At 37.2% G+C, this 19,717-nt stretch overlaps 2 protein-coding genes and 1 pseudogene across 2 annotated transcripts; all 3 read left to right on the top strand.

The window, feature by feature from the left end:
• Nucleotides 1-4,380: 4,380 nt before the first annotated feature.
• On the top strand, nucleotides 4,381-5,455 carry LOC107157796 (olfactory receptor 226). The gene has a single exon (XM_015504215.2). The coding sequence runs from the start codon at nucleotides 4,457-4,459 to the stop codon at nucleotides 5,453-5,455; it is 999 nt and encodes a 332-aa protein (XP_015359701.1). The 5' UTR covers nucleotides 4,381-4,456.
• A 2,125-nt stretch (nucleotides 5,456-7,580) lies between these two features.
• LOC107157788 lies at nucleotides 7,581-13,169 on the top strand (annotated as a pseudogene).
• Nucleotides 13,170-18,133: 4,964 nt separating this feature from the next.
• LOC107157780 (olfactory receptor 6-like) lies at nucleotides 18,134-19,078 on the top strand. Its single transcript, XM_015504191.1, has one exon. It carries the CDS (start codon nucleotides 18,134-18,136, stop codon nucleotides 19,076-19,078), a length of 945 nt encoding a protein of 314 aa, XP_015359677.1.
• Nucleotides 19,079-19,717: the final 639 nt, after the last annotated feature.

Raw genomic sequence — 19,717 nt, 5'->3', positions numbered from 1 at the left:
TCAACTGTTGTATATTTAAACTAAAGTATGTCCGTAGTGTGGGATGCTACTCAATAGTTAAGAAAAGTCAGATATTGATACAATCAATTGTTTTTTATTTTCTTTGTGATTCTCCAGAAAATGTTGGAGAAAAGAAAAGCAAAATGCTGGAAAAAAAATAAAAGCCAATTCCAAAAGATTACATAGAGTATGATTCCTTTTATAGCATTCCTAAAATGGCAAAACACAAAAATAGAGAACAGATTAGTGGTTGCCAGAGGTAAAGGAAAGGATAAGGGCAGGAGAGAAATGGGGCCCCCATCATAGTTCACACACTTTATGTCTTATAGTATTTACTCCTCAGTGACTCTGTGAGGCACATAAATATTGTTAAGTAGATTAGGAATCTAAGGCTCAAAGAAGTTAAGTAAATTGCCCCAAATTATTTCACTGAGTTTCCCAAACATTTCACTTGTATCTCTTTTTGGTCTCTTGGACTCCTGCCTTGGAACCATCCCAAAGCATCAGAAGGAGGAGGAGAAAACAAAGGCGAAAGGAAGTAAAGTGCAAGATAAAGGGATCTTGCTTGGTTTGGCAGAGCTCTTTGACATGGAAGAAAGAGAAGGTGGAGTCTCTATATCTTTCTTTGCCCTGTGCTTTAACTGTCTTTTAAATACACTCCCTAATTCCTCTGCTAACCAGTCTAGCCATCTCATCTAAAAGAGTGAGTAGATTCTATTATCTGCTGATTTCTCTTCAAGTGGTCAGTTCTCCCATGTTTTCTTTATTTTGCTCAATACTTCCATTTTCTTACTCCTCTCTACACAAAACATAACTCTGAACTCATATTAATATTGTCCACATCTGGTCCATTCTATTGATACTCAGACCAATACACTTTCTTCATCTTTTTCATTCATGTTCTTTATTCCTATTCTGCCTGTTCTTCCTATGTCCTTTATGATCTTCCATTACTAGTCCATTCTTTCTGTATTCTATATCTTCACCTAATATTCTCTCATTGAATCTACAGTCTATACTGCAAATTCATTTCACCCTAATACCATAACTATTATCTAGACAGTCCAATCTTCCTGCACTTAATCTAACATCCTCATGATTTTTCTGGCACCTGAAGATTTACAATCAATGTGTCTTTCCAAATCTGTCAAACTTTTTGGTAATCTATTGAAATTCTCCACTTGTGATCATTTCTACTCAAATCCTTTTTCTATTCTGCCTTCATTATATTTCACTCCTATTATTTGCAGTTCATCTCTTCTGTGCATATTATACCTTTCTCCACTTTTCCATCCACCTGTGCATCCATATAGCCATTGCAGTGTCTTTCCTAACTAAAGAAGACCCTTTAATAGGAAATACTGTCAGGAGAGACAGAGATACCAGTTAATAATCTATGTCTGCAGAATATGGATAGTTTGGGAGGAGTGATAAATACAAAATGAAAACATGAAAGATAAATATAAATTCCTGGGAGCAGGGTGAGTTTTGTTGATAGGGAAAAGTATATGTGCCGAGTCACTGAGTGAGAAAACATCATGGAATGTTTAGGGAAAAAAGTGAGCAATGACTGCTGTGGAACAGTTAAAGGAAACACATTTTGATGGCTTTTTGGAGGATTTCATATGTGTTTGTCAATACTGGATGCCCTCATGGTCACTCCAGAAATAAGTGGAGGAGTAGAATGAGGAAGTTCAGTCTGGAGTAAGAAAGGCAAGGTAAGAAAACTATTGAAATCACTAAGTTAAGAAATAGCAAGGACCTGGTATAAGGGTCTAGAGAAAAGGCAGTAGAAATAGGACAGGAGAAAGGAGACAGACCTGAGGGACAGTGAAACAGACAGTTTAGATGGGATTTAGATTACTGTGGGTGGAATGTGGGGCAGGAGGAGGATGAGCATGAAATATCTAGGAAACTTCCAGATCTCTGGCATAGGTGACTCCATGGAAACAAATGCCATTCATTGTGATAGAGGAATAATGGGTTTGGGAAGGATTTCTCTAAAACACGTTTCATTTGAGAAACTCTAGTGACTTCTGGGAAATCATGTCCACTCCTTATTTTATCAGTAACAATATATGGGGCCACTTCAACTACATAGCTCCTCTTTTATATCTATCTAAGTAATGGCAGCAGTGATACAGCAAATAAAATGGTACTTAAGTTTTCACATTATTTAATGGGAGCAGTAATGAGAAGAAATTCACCCAAACTACAAAGGTAAAAGGAAAAGAAGAGTAACTGATGAGGGTATGCCACATGAGTCAGGACTTGAAGGCATGTAGGAGTCAGTCATGCTCATGACACAGTAACATGAGCAGAGTTAGGTGGTGATAACATGTGCTTAGAGCTTCAGGGCTTACAAGACAATGTGGACTGTGGCAAGAAGCAAGATTTTGGTGAAAGTAAGGGCAGATCATGAAGTATCTGTAGGTCTTGTTAAATAGTTCAAACATTATTATGCAGGTAATGGGGCACTGTGGACAGGTTTTTAAGTAGAGGAGTAGAGGAAGAAGATTTGAGGCGTGGGGGTGAGATCACAGGCAGAGATACCAATTAGGAGTTCACCTGTGAAAGTTTTTTTATTTTCAAGTTTGCAGAGCATCAAATGTTAAGATAGTTTTCTATTATCCTATTCTATTAAAGGATAAGTGGGCAGGTCTGAGGTCAAGGGGGTCAAAAGCCCAATGAATGGCATACAAATCAGTTATTGAAGAGAAAAGACCAAGGCTAAGGTCAAAAAGGACAATTGCAAGTTTGAGTTCCCACTTAGGAAGCTAGTGCATGATGGGGAGATGGACATGGCAGTGTAAGCTTTTAAGTGTTAGAATATGAAGACACATTCCTACTACTAGATCATGAGCTTCTTAAACACTATTAACCCTTATGTACTACAAACTCTTAACTTATGGATAATCTAGAACATCATTGATCCATTTAAATTTTGAAATAAACAATATTTGGATGAGGATGGTAAGAACAGAGGTGATGGGAAATGCAAGTCTCTCGTACTGAGAGAAATGTCAAGGGCTCAAGTAACGACAGCAGAGTATAAAGAGACGAGAATCTCAGGTATAAAATCATTAGCAGGTTAAAGTTTGATTTGCCAGCACATTTTGCTCCTAGTACCTCATAGAAGTTAAGAGTAAAGGTCTTCATAGGTCTAAGAGTAAAACGAAAGAAAATTTGTGAGAGGAAATAGCACTGAGGTATTCAGCTGACTGTCTAGTCCATTCTTTCTAATCTGTGCACTCCTCTCAATTTATGATCATACAGGGGGTGGGGTGAAAAATAGTCCTTTATTCAAATCAATCATCATGTGAAAATGCTAACTTCTATTTCACATCAGGCCCAGAAAAAAAATCTTGAAGTTTCAAAAGAGAAAAATTTGTCTTTGATATCAAGATAAACAGAGAGTGGTCCACCAAATGTAAATTGGTCTTGAGGCTAAAAGAAGGTACTCTACTCTCATTCCAAGAGAGTTAGCACAACTTTTACAACTGATGAGATTGTCAGTTTTTCTGACATCTGGCATCTGTTTCCTAGCCTGGTTTCCCAGTGTGTCCCATGTCCTTCCCTTGAGTGCTGAGCTTTGTGGGACTTTCATCCTACAGTTGTTGTAACCTTTGGTGTTCTGCTTTGGTCTCTTTTCTTTGCAGATAGGAACTGCTTGTCTAGCTGAATCCCAACAATTCCCTCTCCTATATGTGAATTTAGGATATATCTTACATTCCATCCTGCATATCACCTGAATATTTTAGAAGCACCAAGGTCCTAACTTCCTGGTCTCATTTCTTACCATCTATGTGACCTAGAGCATGTCTCTTAATCTCTCTATACTTCAGTTTCCCTAGGTATTAAGTGAGGTAATTACTCAGAGTAGTTGAAAGATTTTTCTGAAGATCAAGTGAACTAATCCTGCAGTGCCTGCAATAATAATGCACAGTAAATGCTCAGATGTGTTATATAGTATTGTCATTCCTCCACTGTGAAATTTATTTCCTCACAATAGAATTACAATCCAACTTATGACAAATTCTCACTTTAGGGCAACTGAAACTCACCATTTTGGGTTTATTTTCATTTTATTTTGCTTATGAAAATTTATTACTACTGTATTTTCATTTCAAAATTGATGATCTTAATCATTCCCTCTTGCTTTTGTATAGGACTAAAGAGAGACCTTGGGATCAACTAGCATCATCTTACTTGGTGTTTCTCAATACATGCTTCCCAAAGTGCCAGAACCAACTTCTATTCTGTCTCCAAAACAAACCTATTTAGTTTTGTGCATGTTCGTGTTATCATATTTCTCAGCTCAGTGATTAATTATATGTACTCTATATACTGCATCTTATCAACATAAACCCACCAAGAGAAAAGCTAGATTCTTGAGGCTGCCCCTTGAAGACACTCCATTTCCATCTCCTGAAGAACTGTGGACAAAAGTGACATCATGGAGCGGAGGAATCACAGTGGGAGAGTGAGTGAGTTTGTGTTGCTGGGCTTCCCAGCTCCTGTGCCCCTGCGGGCACTGTTGTTCTCCCTTTCTCTGCTGGCCTATGTGTTAGTGCTATCTGAAAACACCCTCATCATTGTGGCAATTAGGAACCACTCCACCCTTCACAAACCCATGTATTTTTTTCTGGCTAATATGTCTTTCCTAGAGATCTGGTATGTTACTGTCACTATTCCCAAGATGCTTGCTGGCTTCATTGGGTCCAAGCAGAATCATGGACAGATAATCTCCTTTGAGGGTTGCATGACCCAGCTTTACTTTTTCCTGGGCTTGGGCTGCACTGAGTGTGTCCTTCTTGCTGTTATGGCTTATGATCGCTATGTGGCCATCTGTCATCCTCTCCATTATGCTGTCATTGTGAGTGGCCGACTGTGTGTACAGCTAGCTGCTGGCTCCTGGGCTGGAGGCTTTGGCATCTCCATGGTCAAAGTGTTTCTCATTTCTCGCCTTTCTTACTGTGGCCCCAACATCATCAACCACTTCTTCTGTGATGTCTCCCCATTGCTCAACCTTTCATGCACTGACATGTCCACAGCCGAACTTACAGACTTTGTTCTGGCCATTTTTATCCTGCTGGGACCACTCTCTGTCACTGGAGCTTCCTACATGGCCATCACTGGTGCTGTGATGCGCATCCCCTCTGCCGCCGGACGCCATAAAGCCTTTTCCACCTGTGCCTCTCACCTCACTGTTGTGGTCATCTTCTATGCAGCCAGTATCTTCATCTATGCCAGGCCTAAAGCACTCTCTGCTTTTGACACCAACAAGCTGGTCTCTGTACTCTATGCTGTCATTGTACCTTTGCTCAATCCCATCATCTACTGCTTGCGTAACCAAGAGGTCAAGAGAGCCCTACGTCGAACTCTTCACCTGTACCAGGGACAGGATGCTAACCTGAGGAAATCTGGCAGAGAAATGGTTAGAGGGGAAGTGTGAAGTCTGGTGAAACTGGAGTTGATGTCTTCTATGAAGTCCTGAGGAGTTCCTGGGGCCAAAATTAGAGGTTAGCATTTCAAAGGAACCTCTGAGAGAATACCTCCTATGATTAGTCCAGGAGAAGGAAGAGGAATGGATTGTAAGCCAGAAGTTAAATTTTTACGGGACTTTTCTATAAATTACAATCTAGAGGCTGGTGTAGTATTGTGTCCACTATTGAATTTACCCAGTCCCACTTCTACCCAAGGAAGTGCAGTCTTCATTATGGAAAAACAACAGACTTTATCATGAGCTCTCATCTATCAGAGCCTACTGACTGTTACCTCTGAGGTAACAGGTTCAGGAGGTGATCACTCTAGTGTGAGTTACAAAGCAAGGAGATAAGAAGCAGACGTTTTGTGTTGACAACATATCATTTCCTAGACCACAGGGGTTTCTAATTTCATTTCTAATTTACCGAGGTCAGTGTCTACATTAAACTAGTGACTGAAAGCAACTGTTTCTTTAATCTTCTGTCTCCCTAGTTAGGCTATAGGCATCATGGAGACAGGATCACATGTGCTTACATGCCATTTTAATACGATGGCCCACAACAGTACCTAATACATAATGGCTATGAACAAATATAATAAATAAATATAGCTTGGAGTTACGGAGGCAAGGAACATGTGTCACACATATAGATGGATTTGGCAGGCACAGGAACTAAACCCTTTACTAGAATATGGAAGGCTACAAATTGACTCAGTCTTGCTGAAAGGAAATATGAATATATATTACAAACCCTAAAAATATTGAAACCATTCTGATTCAAAAAGATTTGTGTAGATATTTTTATTTATAATGACAATAACATGGAAATATATTTAACTTTTACAAATAGGGAATTATTTAAGTGAATTAGAGACATTAAAAAGAATATTATGAAGATATGAAAATAATATAATCTAAATAGAATTAATGAGAGAAAGACTGTTCTTAATATTCTTAATATGTGAAAAGGTTTGGCTACCTAACAGTATCAAAAGAATCAGCCTTATTTATTTGTTTAAACCTAAATAGAAAGAATTTTAATAAATTATTGGTGATAGCTATGCAATGGACCTCTTATTCTTATAAATTATATCCTGTGGTAAAGCATTGTTCCCAACATATTTATTTAAATAAACATTTCTTAGTCAATAAGATCTATAATTTTATTTATCTGGATAGAAAGATAGTTGGAAGATATGTAATATAATTTTCAGAAATTTAGCTCCCTACACTTTTGCCCAAGACCTAGAACCCTGAAGACAAAGAAGCTTCTATCTCCAATTGTGGCATCTGATTATTGCTGTTGTTTTTTTAGTTATATGCTGCTTAATAAAGTTTGTGAAAGGCTACTAGCAAGGATATTGGGCATTGTTTGCTAGTCTAGACTTACCACAAATTTTAAATAATAAATATATTTGTGCCAAAACTTTTATATAACCTTATAAGTGTCTTACAGTAAGTTTAAAGATGACTGGATATAAAGTTTATCAAAAGTCTACCCCAAACTGTCACCCCCTGAACAAGTTTCTGAAGGGGATAATCATCTGGGAGGGGTGGGTGCCTTCTCTGGACATCACTATTATAAGTTTACTCTAGTTAATAGTACAAATGAGATGTTGGTTTTCTTCCTTGTGTTTTTCTTTATTTTCTGAGCCTTTTTAAAAATGAAATGCATTACTTTTTCAAGTTAAAAAAATCTCTAATTTTGACTTCAAGTTTGAGTTTAAATACTTCAGGTATGGAAATAATATTTAGCATAGTGTCCTGAATATATTCATCTTTTGATAAAAAATGAATGAAAGGAGGTTTGTTTCTATGTGAACTATGACAAGATTGAGCCCTCTATTGACCTGGACTGAATTTCAATAGTTGTATGACCCTCATGGCTTGCACTGATTTCAAGGTCATAAAACCTCCTGAGGTTTTTCAAAACGAATCATTAATATCTGGTAAAGTTTTCTTCATTCTCCGTTGATTTAACTTATTTCTCCCTTTAATGTAGATATGGGACTTTGTTTTATTCCTGTTCCTTTTGGTCCTATTTGTTTCAGACTATCTTTATAATCTGCCAATCTTTCAAATTGTCGAATAGATGATGTAACTTTTGGGGAGGTCACTATTCTCTTGCATCAGTGCAGGAGGCAGAAGTACTGGGTCGTTCAGAAAGGAGTGCTATTCAGCATTTCCAAAGGCAGCTAACATCTACAGGAAAGTGATAATCAATACAGAGGATTTTTGTACCAAAAATATTGAGTGGGGGCTGGGAAGTGGCTCAGTGGTAGTGCACTTGCCTGGCATGCACAAGGGCCCAGGTTCAATCCCTAGTAACCTCCTTCAAGAAAAGTCAGGTGGTTCCCACCAATGTTGAATAAAACTCTGCCTTTCAAATTTCTTCATAGCCTGTTCTGATTCTCCTTTTGGTCTTTATTTTAAACTCTTGTTCACTACAAACCTTGTACACATAGATTTTTTTTATTGCTATTACAGTATTTATTTTATATAAACAATCTAGTATCTTAACATTTGCCAACATTTAACATTGTTAGCAAATATCCCCAAAACCTTTCTGGATGAATAACATTTTAAATATAACAATCATCCTGCAGTTCTAAAAATCCTATCTCTGCTATTAAAAAACTATTACAGTTATGAAATATGAGTAAAGACTGTCAAATATTAAGGCAGAGGAGACTAACAAGATTCCTATGTGCGGTATAGTATATTGCATTAGATCTTGGAACATAAAAAGAATTTTAATGGAAAAATTTTAAAAATGAATAAAATGGTAAAATTTAAATGGTAGTAACATGTCAATTTTCATTTCTTAGGTTTGACAATTATACATGGAATGAAAGAGGATTATATTAAGGGAAAGAGACTGAGGAATATATGAGACCTCTTTTTACAATTTTCATAATTTTTCTGTAAATTTATTATTCCAAAATAAAATATATATTAAAAGCATGACTAGTCTTTTTAGACCTAATAATTTAATAGAAGTTTGATTATTTGCAGTGGTTTCCACAAAATGAAATTATGCTGTGCTTTCCTTCATGGTTACAATGGTATATACAGCTAACACTCTTCTTTTGTGAAGATATTTTTTAAAAAGTTTTTTACCTGAAATTTTAATTCTCATGACATTTATTCATCAATATTTTGTTTTTAACTCAGCTAATTTATAAGAGAGAGTTAAAGAAAAACCTACATCTGGTTAACTGCTTTATACATTTCTCACTCTAGCCAAGTATATCAGCTCTTTTAGAAAGCACTCTTAGGTGCCGGCAAGGATAGAACAATTACAGGAGATATGGATGATGAGAGCCTAAAAGGCAGCTGTCTTTATTCCTCAGAGCAAGATTGCCTTCCCTGATTTTTACATTCCATAGTCTCATTTCATGAAGACCAGTAGTCCCAGCCTTCCCAGAACCAGTGTCAACTGATATGCCTTTAGACAAAGAGGAAAAGGAGGAGGAAGGAAGGGCTAGATCCACTCTCCCCCACCAAGTTCCAACCAGTCATTTGTAGACCTTCATATCCTCAAGAGCTGCACAAAGCTCTTCAGGCTTTTGCTTCAGCTCCATTCAGCCACCTTTGACTATAGACCAAGACACAAATGCATCAGATGAGCCTTTGTTCTTTCAAAACTTCTAGCCGTCAATTCTAGAGTTTATGGTTACTTGAGGCACAATTTGTAACAGAGATCCTGAGAACTCCCTAGACTATGGTCAGCTCTACAGACAAGGGGGCTGCTGCTTCCCCTGTTATGAGCACATGGTGCACCCTTTGAGAGAGTGTCCCTTCAGGGACTGCATGCTTCCTGGAGTCCAAGGCAGTGATTATGACCTCTAGTCTCATTATTTTATTCAGTTTTTTCATTTGTGTCCAAAAAAACTTGACAAAAACAATAAAGAGAAGGAAAAGTTTATTTTAGCTCATTGTTAAAGAGACTCAGTCCATGGTGGGCTGAATCCAGAGCTCTGAGCACAAGGTGAAGCCGAACACTATGGTGGAAGGGCATAGTGAAGGAAATTATTTCAGAACATGATGGCCAGGAAGTAGAGAGAGTTCCACTCACAAGGGACAAAATATATATATCAAAGTCATGACCCCAGTGACCTACCTCCTCCAACCACAACCTACCTGCTTATAGTTATGACCCAGTTAATCCTTATCAGTGGATTGATTCACTATTAGGTTACAGCTCTCATAATAATTTCAACTCTGAACCTTTTTGCATTGTCTCACATATGAGCTTTTGGGGGACACATGATATGTGAGACATAACACTCACCTTTTGCTGTCATTCTGATACCGCTGGTTATCGGTGACGAGTCCTGCTTCCCCCATGTTGAAGTTTGAACATTAGAAAAGCACGCCGAGGCAAGCATATGAAGCAGGGTTTATTTAAAAAGGGGTAACACAGACTTCTCCTGAGAGAAAGAAGGGGGCCATAGCTGATATCATGGTATCCCAAGAAGCGAAGTGTTCTGCCCTCTCTATATGTCCTAGGCTTCCTTTGTTCTCCTGCCTTTCCCCCCTTATCTTTCTTCTTCCTGCCTTCAGTGGGGTGGCCAAAAGGTGGGAAATGGGTGAGCTGAAGGGGGAAGGGCAGGATGGAGTAAACAAGGACACATTAACAATCTTATAGCTCCCTGTAGGGAGGGGAAAGTCCTGGGACAGGGTACCTTGGCAGCAGGTTGGAGCTAGGGCAGGTTCTTGATAAGATCCCTCAGGGAACAGTCTCCAACTTCCAAGACTCACTCAAAATTGGCCTCCTAGATCTGACCTGACTTGATTTACCTATCTACATGTTAGGGTCTGTAAACAAGTCAAGATGGCGCCTGGCATTCTGCCAGAGGGAGTGGTTTGTGAAGTAATGCCAGCGAGCCATTAAGTGTGGAGATTCCTTATTGGTTGACTGCTGTATCTAGTTTATGTTAATTAAGATAAGCTGTGTGTAATGTATATATACCCCTCTTGTCCTACACTCTTACTTTAGCACAGGTAATATTCCACATTTGCATAAAGCAGTTTTAGAACTGTTAATATATTTCACTTTTGATCCTTTCATCAATGATAGAATACTGACAAGGGAACTATTTTTTTTATTCCATCTTATAATGGATAAACTAAGGAATGAAGAAAAATTTCTAAAGCAAAGGTTTAAAAAATGGTTGAACTTATATTAGGAACCAGTTCTGACTGCAGAAACAAAATTACTTCTCAAACTACTTCCAAACTACCTTGTTTTCATGAGTCTTGGATGACACTTTTTGATGAAATCTTTTCTAGGTACCTAACTTAAAAAGTATGTCTTCCTTCTGGTAGTTTCTAGAACATTTTGTACATGTTGTGGCACATGTAACATTCTATGCTTATCATAGTACATTCTTCTTATTTTACCAATAATATCATAAGTTTGCAAAGGGAAGATACCATCACAAACATATTTTTATTCTGAAGACTGTTTAGCATAGCATCCTATATATATATAAGAGTTCAATAAGACCAAGAAGGTTTTTTAAATAAAGAATGAACAAACAGGGAGAAGCCGAGTAAGGGCAGGCCCCGGGAGATGCAGGAGTGGCTTGCCACCCTTCAGAAATGTTTGTCTGTACCAGCATTGGGAACTTGATAGCAATTAATCAAAATAGCAATTAAGTCTTGTCACCTAGAGCTAAGTACCCAAAACAGAGAATGGTAGAGCCATGAAATCCAGATCATGTAGTTGAAGCACGCCGATGTTGTAAAGGCCTGTGATGTTCCTGAGGAATTGAATTTTTAATAAATGATGTGCCTCTTGTAGTACTGGAATACTGTCCTGGAGAAAATCTTAGGGAGCTACTTAACAAACCAGAAAATTGTTGTGGAATTAAAGAAAGCCAAATATTTTCTTTATTGAGTGATACAGAGGTCTGGGATTCCATATTTACATGAAAACAAAATTATACATCAAGATCTAAAACCTGAAAATATAGTTTTTCAAGATGTTGATGGAAAGGTAATGCATAAAATAATTGATCTTGGATATGCCAAAGATGTTGATCAAGGAAGTTTCTGTACACCTTTTGTGGGATCACCATAGTATCTGACCCTGGAGTTCTTTGAGGATAAGCCTAACAGTCATGGTTGATGACTTTTTTTTTTGCATCATCTGCAGCCATTTACCTGGCATGAGAAGATTAATAAGAAGGATTCAAAGTGTACATTTTCAAGTGAATAGATGACAGGAAAAGTTGGGTTTAGTAACCATTTATCTCAACCAAACAGCCTTTGTAGTTTAATTGTGGAGCCCATGGAAATCTGGCTACAGTTGATGTTGAATTGGGACCCACACCAAAGAGGGGGACCTGTTGATCTTGCTTTGGAGCAAGCAAAATGTTCTGTGTTAATGGATCACATTCTGAATTTGAATCTAAATATGATTTCTGCAAAGATCATTTCTTTTCTGTTACCATCTGATGCAAGTCTTCATTCACTACATTCTCACATTGAGCATGAAATTTTTTCAAGAACTCTTTTCAGAGACAGGAATTTCTTTGGATCCTCAGAAACCAACCTCTAAATGTTCTAGATGAAGTTAGAGGCTGTGATAGCTGTATGGTTTATTTGTTGGATAAAAGGAAGACTGTGTATGAAAGACCGTTCACTTTCAGAAGTTTATCAAATTATGTAAATTATAATGTATAAAACAGAAAAATACAGCTTCCAATTACATAGCTACATAAAGTATGGACTGAAGCAGGGCACTATGTGTCTGAGATAAAAGAAGACTACAGCACGCTCTTTCAGGGACAGAAAGCAGCAATGTTAAGTCTTCTTAGATATAATGCTAACTTGACAAAAATGAAGAAAACTTTGATCTCAGCATCACAGCAACTGAAGGCTAAATTGGAGTTTTTTACAAAAGCATTCAGCAAGACTTAGAGAGAGATTGTGAACAGATGACTTATAGGATATCATCAGAAAAAATGTTAAAAGCATGGAAAGAAATGGAAGAAAAGGCTATTTACTGTGCTGAGGTTGGTGTCATTGGATACTTTAAAGGTCAGATTATGTCTTTTTACACTGAAATCATGGAGCTACAAAAAAGCCTATATGGAATACATCAGGGAGATTTTGATGGAATCTCTGGAACAGCATGCAATTGATCTTTATAAGCAGTTACAGTACAGAACTGTAGATCACTCCTACAGCAGTAGCACAGAGATGGTGACGATCATTATGTATACTGTGCAAAGTCAGGGCCATGTTCTCAAGGAGCTATTTGGTCATCTGAGCAAGTTGTTGGGCTGTAAGCAGAAGATTATTAATCTACTCCCCAAAATGGAGGTGGCCTTCAGTAACATCAAAGAAGCTGACAATACTATCATGTTTATGCAGAGAAAAAGGCAGAAAGAAATATGGCTTCTCCTTAAAATTGCCTGCACACAGAGTTCTGCCTGGTCCCTTATTGGATCCAGTCTAGAAGGTACAGTAAACCCTCAAGCATCAGCATGGCTGCCGACTTTAGAAGAACGTGCACAACCTTTGTCATGTGTGGAAGACTTTAGAACAAGTGATAGAAAAAAATTTGAACTGTCTTGTTCCTTTAAGCACTATTATTTGTGAAATAAATGAGGAACAGGGCAATAGTATGATGAATCTTGATTATAGTTAGCTAACAGGATGACTTGCCTCTTGTTCGCTGACCTCAAACCTATGGAAGTTGTTGCTGTACATGTTGGAACTTGTTTTTCCTCCATGAAACTGCTCTTCACATGCCAATCAGAGGAATAATGACTGTGATCAGAAACTACCAAGATGTTACAAGCACACTATCCTGATTTTTAAATAAAGTTGACTTCCAAACAGGATTTTATTTTTTTTAAAAAGTCACTGAACATGTTTAAATATTTGTTTTAATACGGTAGCTAATTTGGAACATCATTGAAGCTTCTTCAAACCTGGTAAAACATTACTTATTTAACTACAATAATGCCCTCCAAAGTTAATTTTTAGGTATAAGGCCATAGTATTGTACATAGAAAAGTAAACCTCATTTAATGTACATTTAAAGTAAAAGTGTCTACCTATGTTTCTGTGGAAGAAACTGCTCACAAGTAAAATTGTACTTCATGAAGAAAAAGCCCTACCTCCTTGTGTTGTCCTCATTAAGTGCTTTTCCTGGCATAAAGAGTCATCTCAATCCCATTTTTAATTTTTCTACACATTTAACAGTGTCCCCTTCTTGCAGAAAAGATTGTACATCTGTGCCTTTCATACAAGTTGAATCATAAAAGATGTTGTATGTTATTTGTGTATGTATTTAAAATGTATTTTAATAATATCAAAAGATGCCTGTTAATTTATTATGTATTTGAAAACTTATGTGTTTTTTCATTTGTAAAAATGAGTTGTTTAAAGAATCAAGTCTTGTCACGTAAGTTTATATTCCCTTATCTCTAATTTTAATTTCAAAATCCAATAAGCTCTGAAAACAAGGTTTTCAGAAGCTTGGTGAAAAAATTTATTTGCTTGCAATCTAATCTGAACTGATATTTAATATTTTTATCCCATTTAGTATGAATATTCATGTATTTTGCTGCAGAAATATTAACAATTTTGATTGGGGGGGGGCAATTGTGCCATAGACTCTGAGGGTTAATGTAGTATTTTATATGCACTGAATTCCTTTCTAAAATCTGAAAAGTTCATAATTCTTAAATATCAGGCCCCAGTGGTTTTAGATAATTGATAGTGGATCTCTATCTTCTGTTAAATAATTTAGAAGGCATTATTTATTTTAAAAATGTGTAATTCTTTTGTATTCTAGTTTTTCACTTTGCGTATTAAATGATTTTTAAATTCTGAAGAAAGAATGAATAACACCAGAATTTACTTGACCTCTCTAACTGTACCTTAGTACCCCTTGACCAACCTTTCTCCAATCCTCCTTCCCTACTTCCTTCCCCAGCCTCTAATAATCACTGTTCTACTCTTAGATTCTATGAGATTAACTTTTTCTAGTTTCCACATGTAAGATCATAGTATATACATTTGAGTAAAGATAGAAGAAAGGAATACAAAGAAATGATAAATATTTGAGGATATATATATTTTTTTTTCTAAAATTTGTACATTATATAATACATACATATTTAAAAACATCCATGATACCCTGGAATAAGTATAATTATTATATGTCAATTAAAGATATAAAAATAATAGAAAAAACAAATTATTGGTGTTATCTTAAAGATAGACACATGAATGCATCTGTTATCTTATAAACCCAATTAGGTTATTATACTGATTTTTAAAATAATTTGGTATTAAATCATCTTGTAGAAGAGAAAAGGATCACACTATGCCCACAGGTAGAGATAAACATGGTACAGGTATAAACAGGAATTTATAGATAGATGAAGATTCAGTTCTTCTGTCCAAGTCCCCTGGACATAGACTTGGCAGTGCACAGTTTCCCTAGAGCCAGGAAAGACCAAGTGTAAGTGAGTCTCCTGGGGAGAAGGCATGGGCAAAAGGTAGGCAAGTACTAATATATTCTCCTGTCTCTGCTTTTGTCTTCCTGCTTTAGTGCCTGCTGTGCTCACTATGCTTTCTAAGCAAAGACCATACACTTCAGAGAAGATAAAAATCTGCAGAACTGGTCAGTTTTTCCATGATAAGTACAAATATTTGAATAATTTTCCACTCAACAAAATAGGACAGATGGATTATGATGAATGGTTAAAGTACTAGGGGAGATTGGGTGATCTCTAAAGAAAGCTCCACAGAAAATGAAGACAAACTTGGGAAATGTTAGCAGGCATCATTCCTGGGCAGAAGGGTATGGGGTTAAATTAATAGGAAAATGAAAATCCAGTGCACATTGCAAATTTACCCAAGTTTGGGGAAATTCAGGCAGGTGAAGGATTATTATGTATTGGACAGGGGGACAAAAGGTATATTTCTTATTCTAGAAGAAAGCTATTAGTATGTGTTGTCTCTTAAGAACAAATACATAAGACTGGGAAAAGTAGTTTTGTAACATAATTAAATGATTTCTTTCCTCGGATACCATAGAGATCTCAAGGCTCTGATTTGGGTTCTGAAAATAAGAGAATAAGAAAAATAAAGAGAATTTTGCAGCCCTACATTCTTCAAAATAGAGCCTGCTAAAAGGTACATTTATGGCAAAGAAAATAGAGAAGAATATGAAGCTACAGACATTTGTTTAAGTATATGAAAGAAGGCATTAGTGGTCTGCAACTTAGAGCTCATCAAAGATGTTATAATCATGTTCTGCAGGAAATTGGAATTACCTTAATTTCTAGATTATAACAGGAAAAAGTAAGTATAAGTAAAAGCAAGTGAATGGCCATGTGTTTATATGAGCACATGTGATTGAAATATAGTGCCTATGATTGAATGAACATGTATAAGTGTAGTAATGTATAGTGAAATTATAGCTAATACAGAGAACAAACATGGACCAGGTCCCATGTTATTTCTATGCATTATCACATTTAATTCTCACAACAAACCCTCAAGATAGGCATTATTATCAGTGTTTCCACTATACAGAAGAGGACATTCAAGTACATATTTGCTAAGTCTTCTATTCAGGATGATATTATCAATAGCTTTGCTCTAACCTGAAGTCAGTCCTTTTAAATTTTGTGAAAGGTGAATGTGTGGGACAGCATGAGACTGATGGTTAAAATGTAGAATGTAGTACATGTCCTGAAAAGAAGGGGTGTCTCTACAGTGGTGCTGTTTCCTATGGGTTTAGAATATGGGAAAACTCCCTACTCTGTTCTCTAAGCCAGTTTCTTTTTCCCAGAAAAACCATGTGGTCAAAGACAATTTAAAAATGACCAACTAAATATTACTGAACTATCTCAGTGGTGAAGTTGTAATTGGATGCCGGGGATGGAGGGCAAGGGACAATCTCCTTCCCACTATCAGGCAAGGCTGAGCTCTGGCTATGAGTTCTTCAATGGAAAGGGATAGTGGTGCATCTCATCCTTAAGTCTCTTGGCATAAGTCATGGTCAGATCTCTATTTCAATGGATAAGAGATGACTATTGTTTGGCTGCCATCCTCCTTGGTGGAAAGTGAACAATGCATGGATTGGGCAGAAGATATGGGCAATGATCTGAAAGCAGGACCTCAATTCAGTCTTTACGTATGAGGGTGGTATTTAATGGAGATACACATTCATTCATAATATTTTAAGAGATTATCCTGTGATATCTGTTTATCTGACCAAAGACTAAAATAGTTGAGATAATTCACAGAAATGTTCTGCCATCCTTCTTCACAAGGTCCATCTGTGCTTGTGCTGCACTCATGTAACCTCCTGCTTCTCATCACTGTGGACCAGAGTCAGAGATAATGGCTAATATTTAGAAATACTGACCTCAGAAGTGAATGGAGAGCAGGGCTCAGATACAGTGTTCTCAAACCTTCTATATATGTTTGTCATGAAAGGGTACTGGAAGTGCAGACTCTGAATGTGTCAATGATGTACAGCCCGATGGACATTTGCCTTCTGCCAGGGGAAATCTGAAGATCTCTCTCCTCTGTCCCTGACCCATTTCCTATGGATTCCAAAGTTACAATGGGTTCATTGATTCACTTGTTAATCCACATTCCGTCATTATCTGTGTGTTTTCCAGTCATTGTCCCAGGCATTTTGGTCACAGTCTTGAAGGGAAGCATCTTGAGTTTTGGAAGATTGCAGTGTAGTAGATAAAAATTTCAATGCAGGAGGGGAGCATGCACTGAGAAGCAAATGCTGATGGGGCACTTGACCCAGTTTTCATAGATGACTTCTAAATGTAATCGTGAACCTTGAATCACCAGGTAAAGATTAGAAAAGGATGTAATAGGAGGAGGGAATAATATATGCAAAGCCACAGGGACAAAAGAGATCATATAAACCTGGGGAGCAAAAGAAGGGTGAGTATGTGTGGAGCATGGAGTATTATTTATAGGGTCATGAGAGATGAGACTGGAGAAGTAGGTAGGGATCGAACTATGAGGTACTTTTTATGTGTGATAATTAAAATTTGTCATATTTCATTCACTGATGTGAAGTCAATGCTGGATTTAAGGAATTTTTGAACAGCTATTATTATTTTAAAATTTCCATACACTGTACACTGAACAAATTAGGCAGGCTCAAAATATGTCAGCTAACAGATCACTCAAATACTAAACTTTTAAAACTTTATCTGATCCTATGATATCTTCTGGCTTCTTTTAGAAAGGAGTACATCTTGTGCAGTTACTAATTGATTGAAGTCCTTGAACCAATGAGAGACACAGAAAGACATGGTGTCCATAATTATTGAAAAGGAGCTATGAATGAGATAGATCATGATATTCAAATCATTATCTTCAAGTAAGTGAGAGTTGGTGTGGAAGGCAATTTTTGATCCAGGAAGAGTTTCATAAGAAAAAAAGAAAAAAGTTAATGGAAATTTGTGCTTCAAATCTGAAGAAGAGTCCCTATTAACAGAAATTATTTTATGAGTCTGATTAACAGGAAAACACAATTGCTAACTTATTTTGGTATTTGGTCTGATGCCATAGACATCTTCATTTTTGTGGTGTTACCATAGAAGACTTTAATATCTCCAAGTGCTGTCAGTCATGCAGCAGATGAACATCACTCTGGTCAGTGAGTTCATCCTGGTGGGCTTCCCCACTGCCCCATGGATGCAGCTCCTGCTCTTCTTCCTCTTCCTCATGGTCTACTTGTTGGTGGTAGCAGAGAATCTTGTTATCATGTTCACTGTTTGGGACACAGTCTCCCTCCATAAGCCCATGTACTATTTCCTGAGTAGCTTATCTTTCCTGGAGGTCTGGTATGTCTCTGTCACAGTTCCCAAGATGCTGGATGGATTCCTCCTGCAGAGACGACACATCTCCTTCACAGGTTGCATGACCCAGCTCTATTTCTTTATCTCTCTAGCCTGCACAGAGTGTGTGCTTTTAGCAGCCATGGCCTATGACCGCTATGTGGCCATCTGCCACCCTCTTCGATATACAGTCATCATGACCACAGGTTATTGTGTGCAGCTGGTTGCTTTCTCCTACATGACTGGCTTCATGATCACCGTGATCAAAGTCTATTTCATTTCACATGTCACCTTCTGTGGCTCCAATGTCATGAACCACTTTTTCTGTGATATCTCACCAATCCTCAAACTGGCATGCAAAGACATGTCCACAGCCGAATTAGTGGATTTTGCATTGGCAATTGTCATTTTAATCTTCCCTCTCACCATCACTGTCCTTTCTTATGTCTACATAGTGTCCACGATTTTGCGTATATCCTCTACCCAGGGAAGGATAAAGGCCTTCTCCACCTGTGCATCCCACCTCACTGTAGTCATAATTTATTACACAGCCATGATTTTCATGTATGCCAGGCCAAGAGCTATTGCATCATTTAATTCCAACAAACTAATCTCAGCTGTGTATGCAGTTCTCACACCCATGCTAAATCCTTTCATCTACTGTCTAAGGAACCAGGAAGTCAAGAATGCTATCAAGAAGACCTTGGGGGGAGGCAAATGCCTGCTGCTCAGCTGATCTCTGCTGCCTTGAGGAGGAGACAGTGTCCCATGCAGAATGTTCTTTCCATGACATTTGTCATGGTCCTTTTTATTACCAGCACTTTTCTACAACCTGGATTCCTAAAAAATTTATAGTATGTAAAAAATTTTAAAGGAAGACGCTTGCTATATATTGTTTGAACCATAAAAAAAAGTCATGCTTTAACCATTTTACACCATAGATACTTAGGTACTTTAAAACAATATAATAATATAATATATTCAATTTTAATACATATGCTTGCATACATAATTGTATATTTAATGTACGTTTGAAATATGCATGGCGTCAAAATACAGTTCCTGTTCTCAAAAATATCTATTAGTTCTCACCAAATGAATAAACTTAGTTCTTTTGTCTGCTTTTCCAGTTTCTTCACAGTACATTTTAATTATCTCTTTGTTTTTAATTTCATATCTTGCTCATGACGAACCTGTACAGATAAATATTAGGCTGTGATTATTATCACTTTTTAAAAGTTTGCCCAGGGACCTAAAGGAAAGTGTCTTGTTTTCACTTAGAATCATTTCTCAGGGCAAAGTTGCTCTCTCTGATTGTCATGTTCCATAGTTTCATTTTATGAAGACCAACAGTCCCAACCTTCCCAGAATTTGT

Source organism: Marmota marmota, unplaced genomic scaffold (genome assembly GCF_001458135.2).
Source record: "Marmota marmota marmota unplaced genomic scaffold, marMar, whole genome shotgun sequence".
NCBI classification, from domain to species: domain Eukaryota; kingdom Metazoa; phylum Chordata; class Mammalia; order Rodentia; family Sciuridae; genus Marmota; species Marmota marmota.
The sequence above is the reverse complement of the archived record's forward strand: the minus strand, read 5'-3'. Positions and strand labels throughout refer to the sequence as shown.

Bases quoted from the DNA above. Each gene is read 5' to 3' on its own strand.
- LOC107157796 (XM_015504215.2), top strand. From the start codon at position 4,457: ATGGAGCGGAGGAATCACAGTGGGAGAGTGAGTGAGTTTGTGTTGCTG.
- LOC107157780 (XM_015504191.1), top strand. From the start codon at position 18,134: ATGCAGCAGATGAACATCACTCTGGTCAGTGAGTTCATCCTGGTGGGC.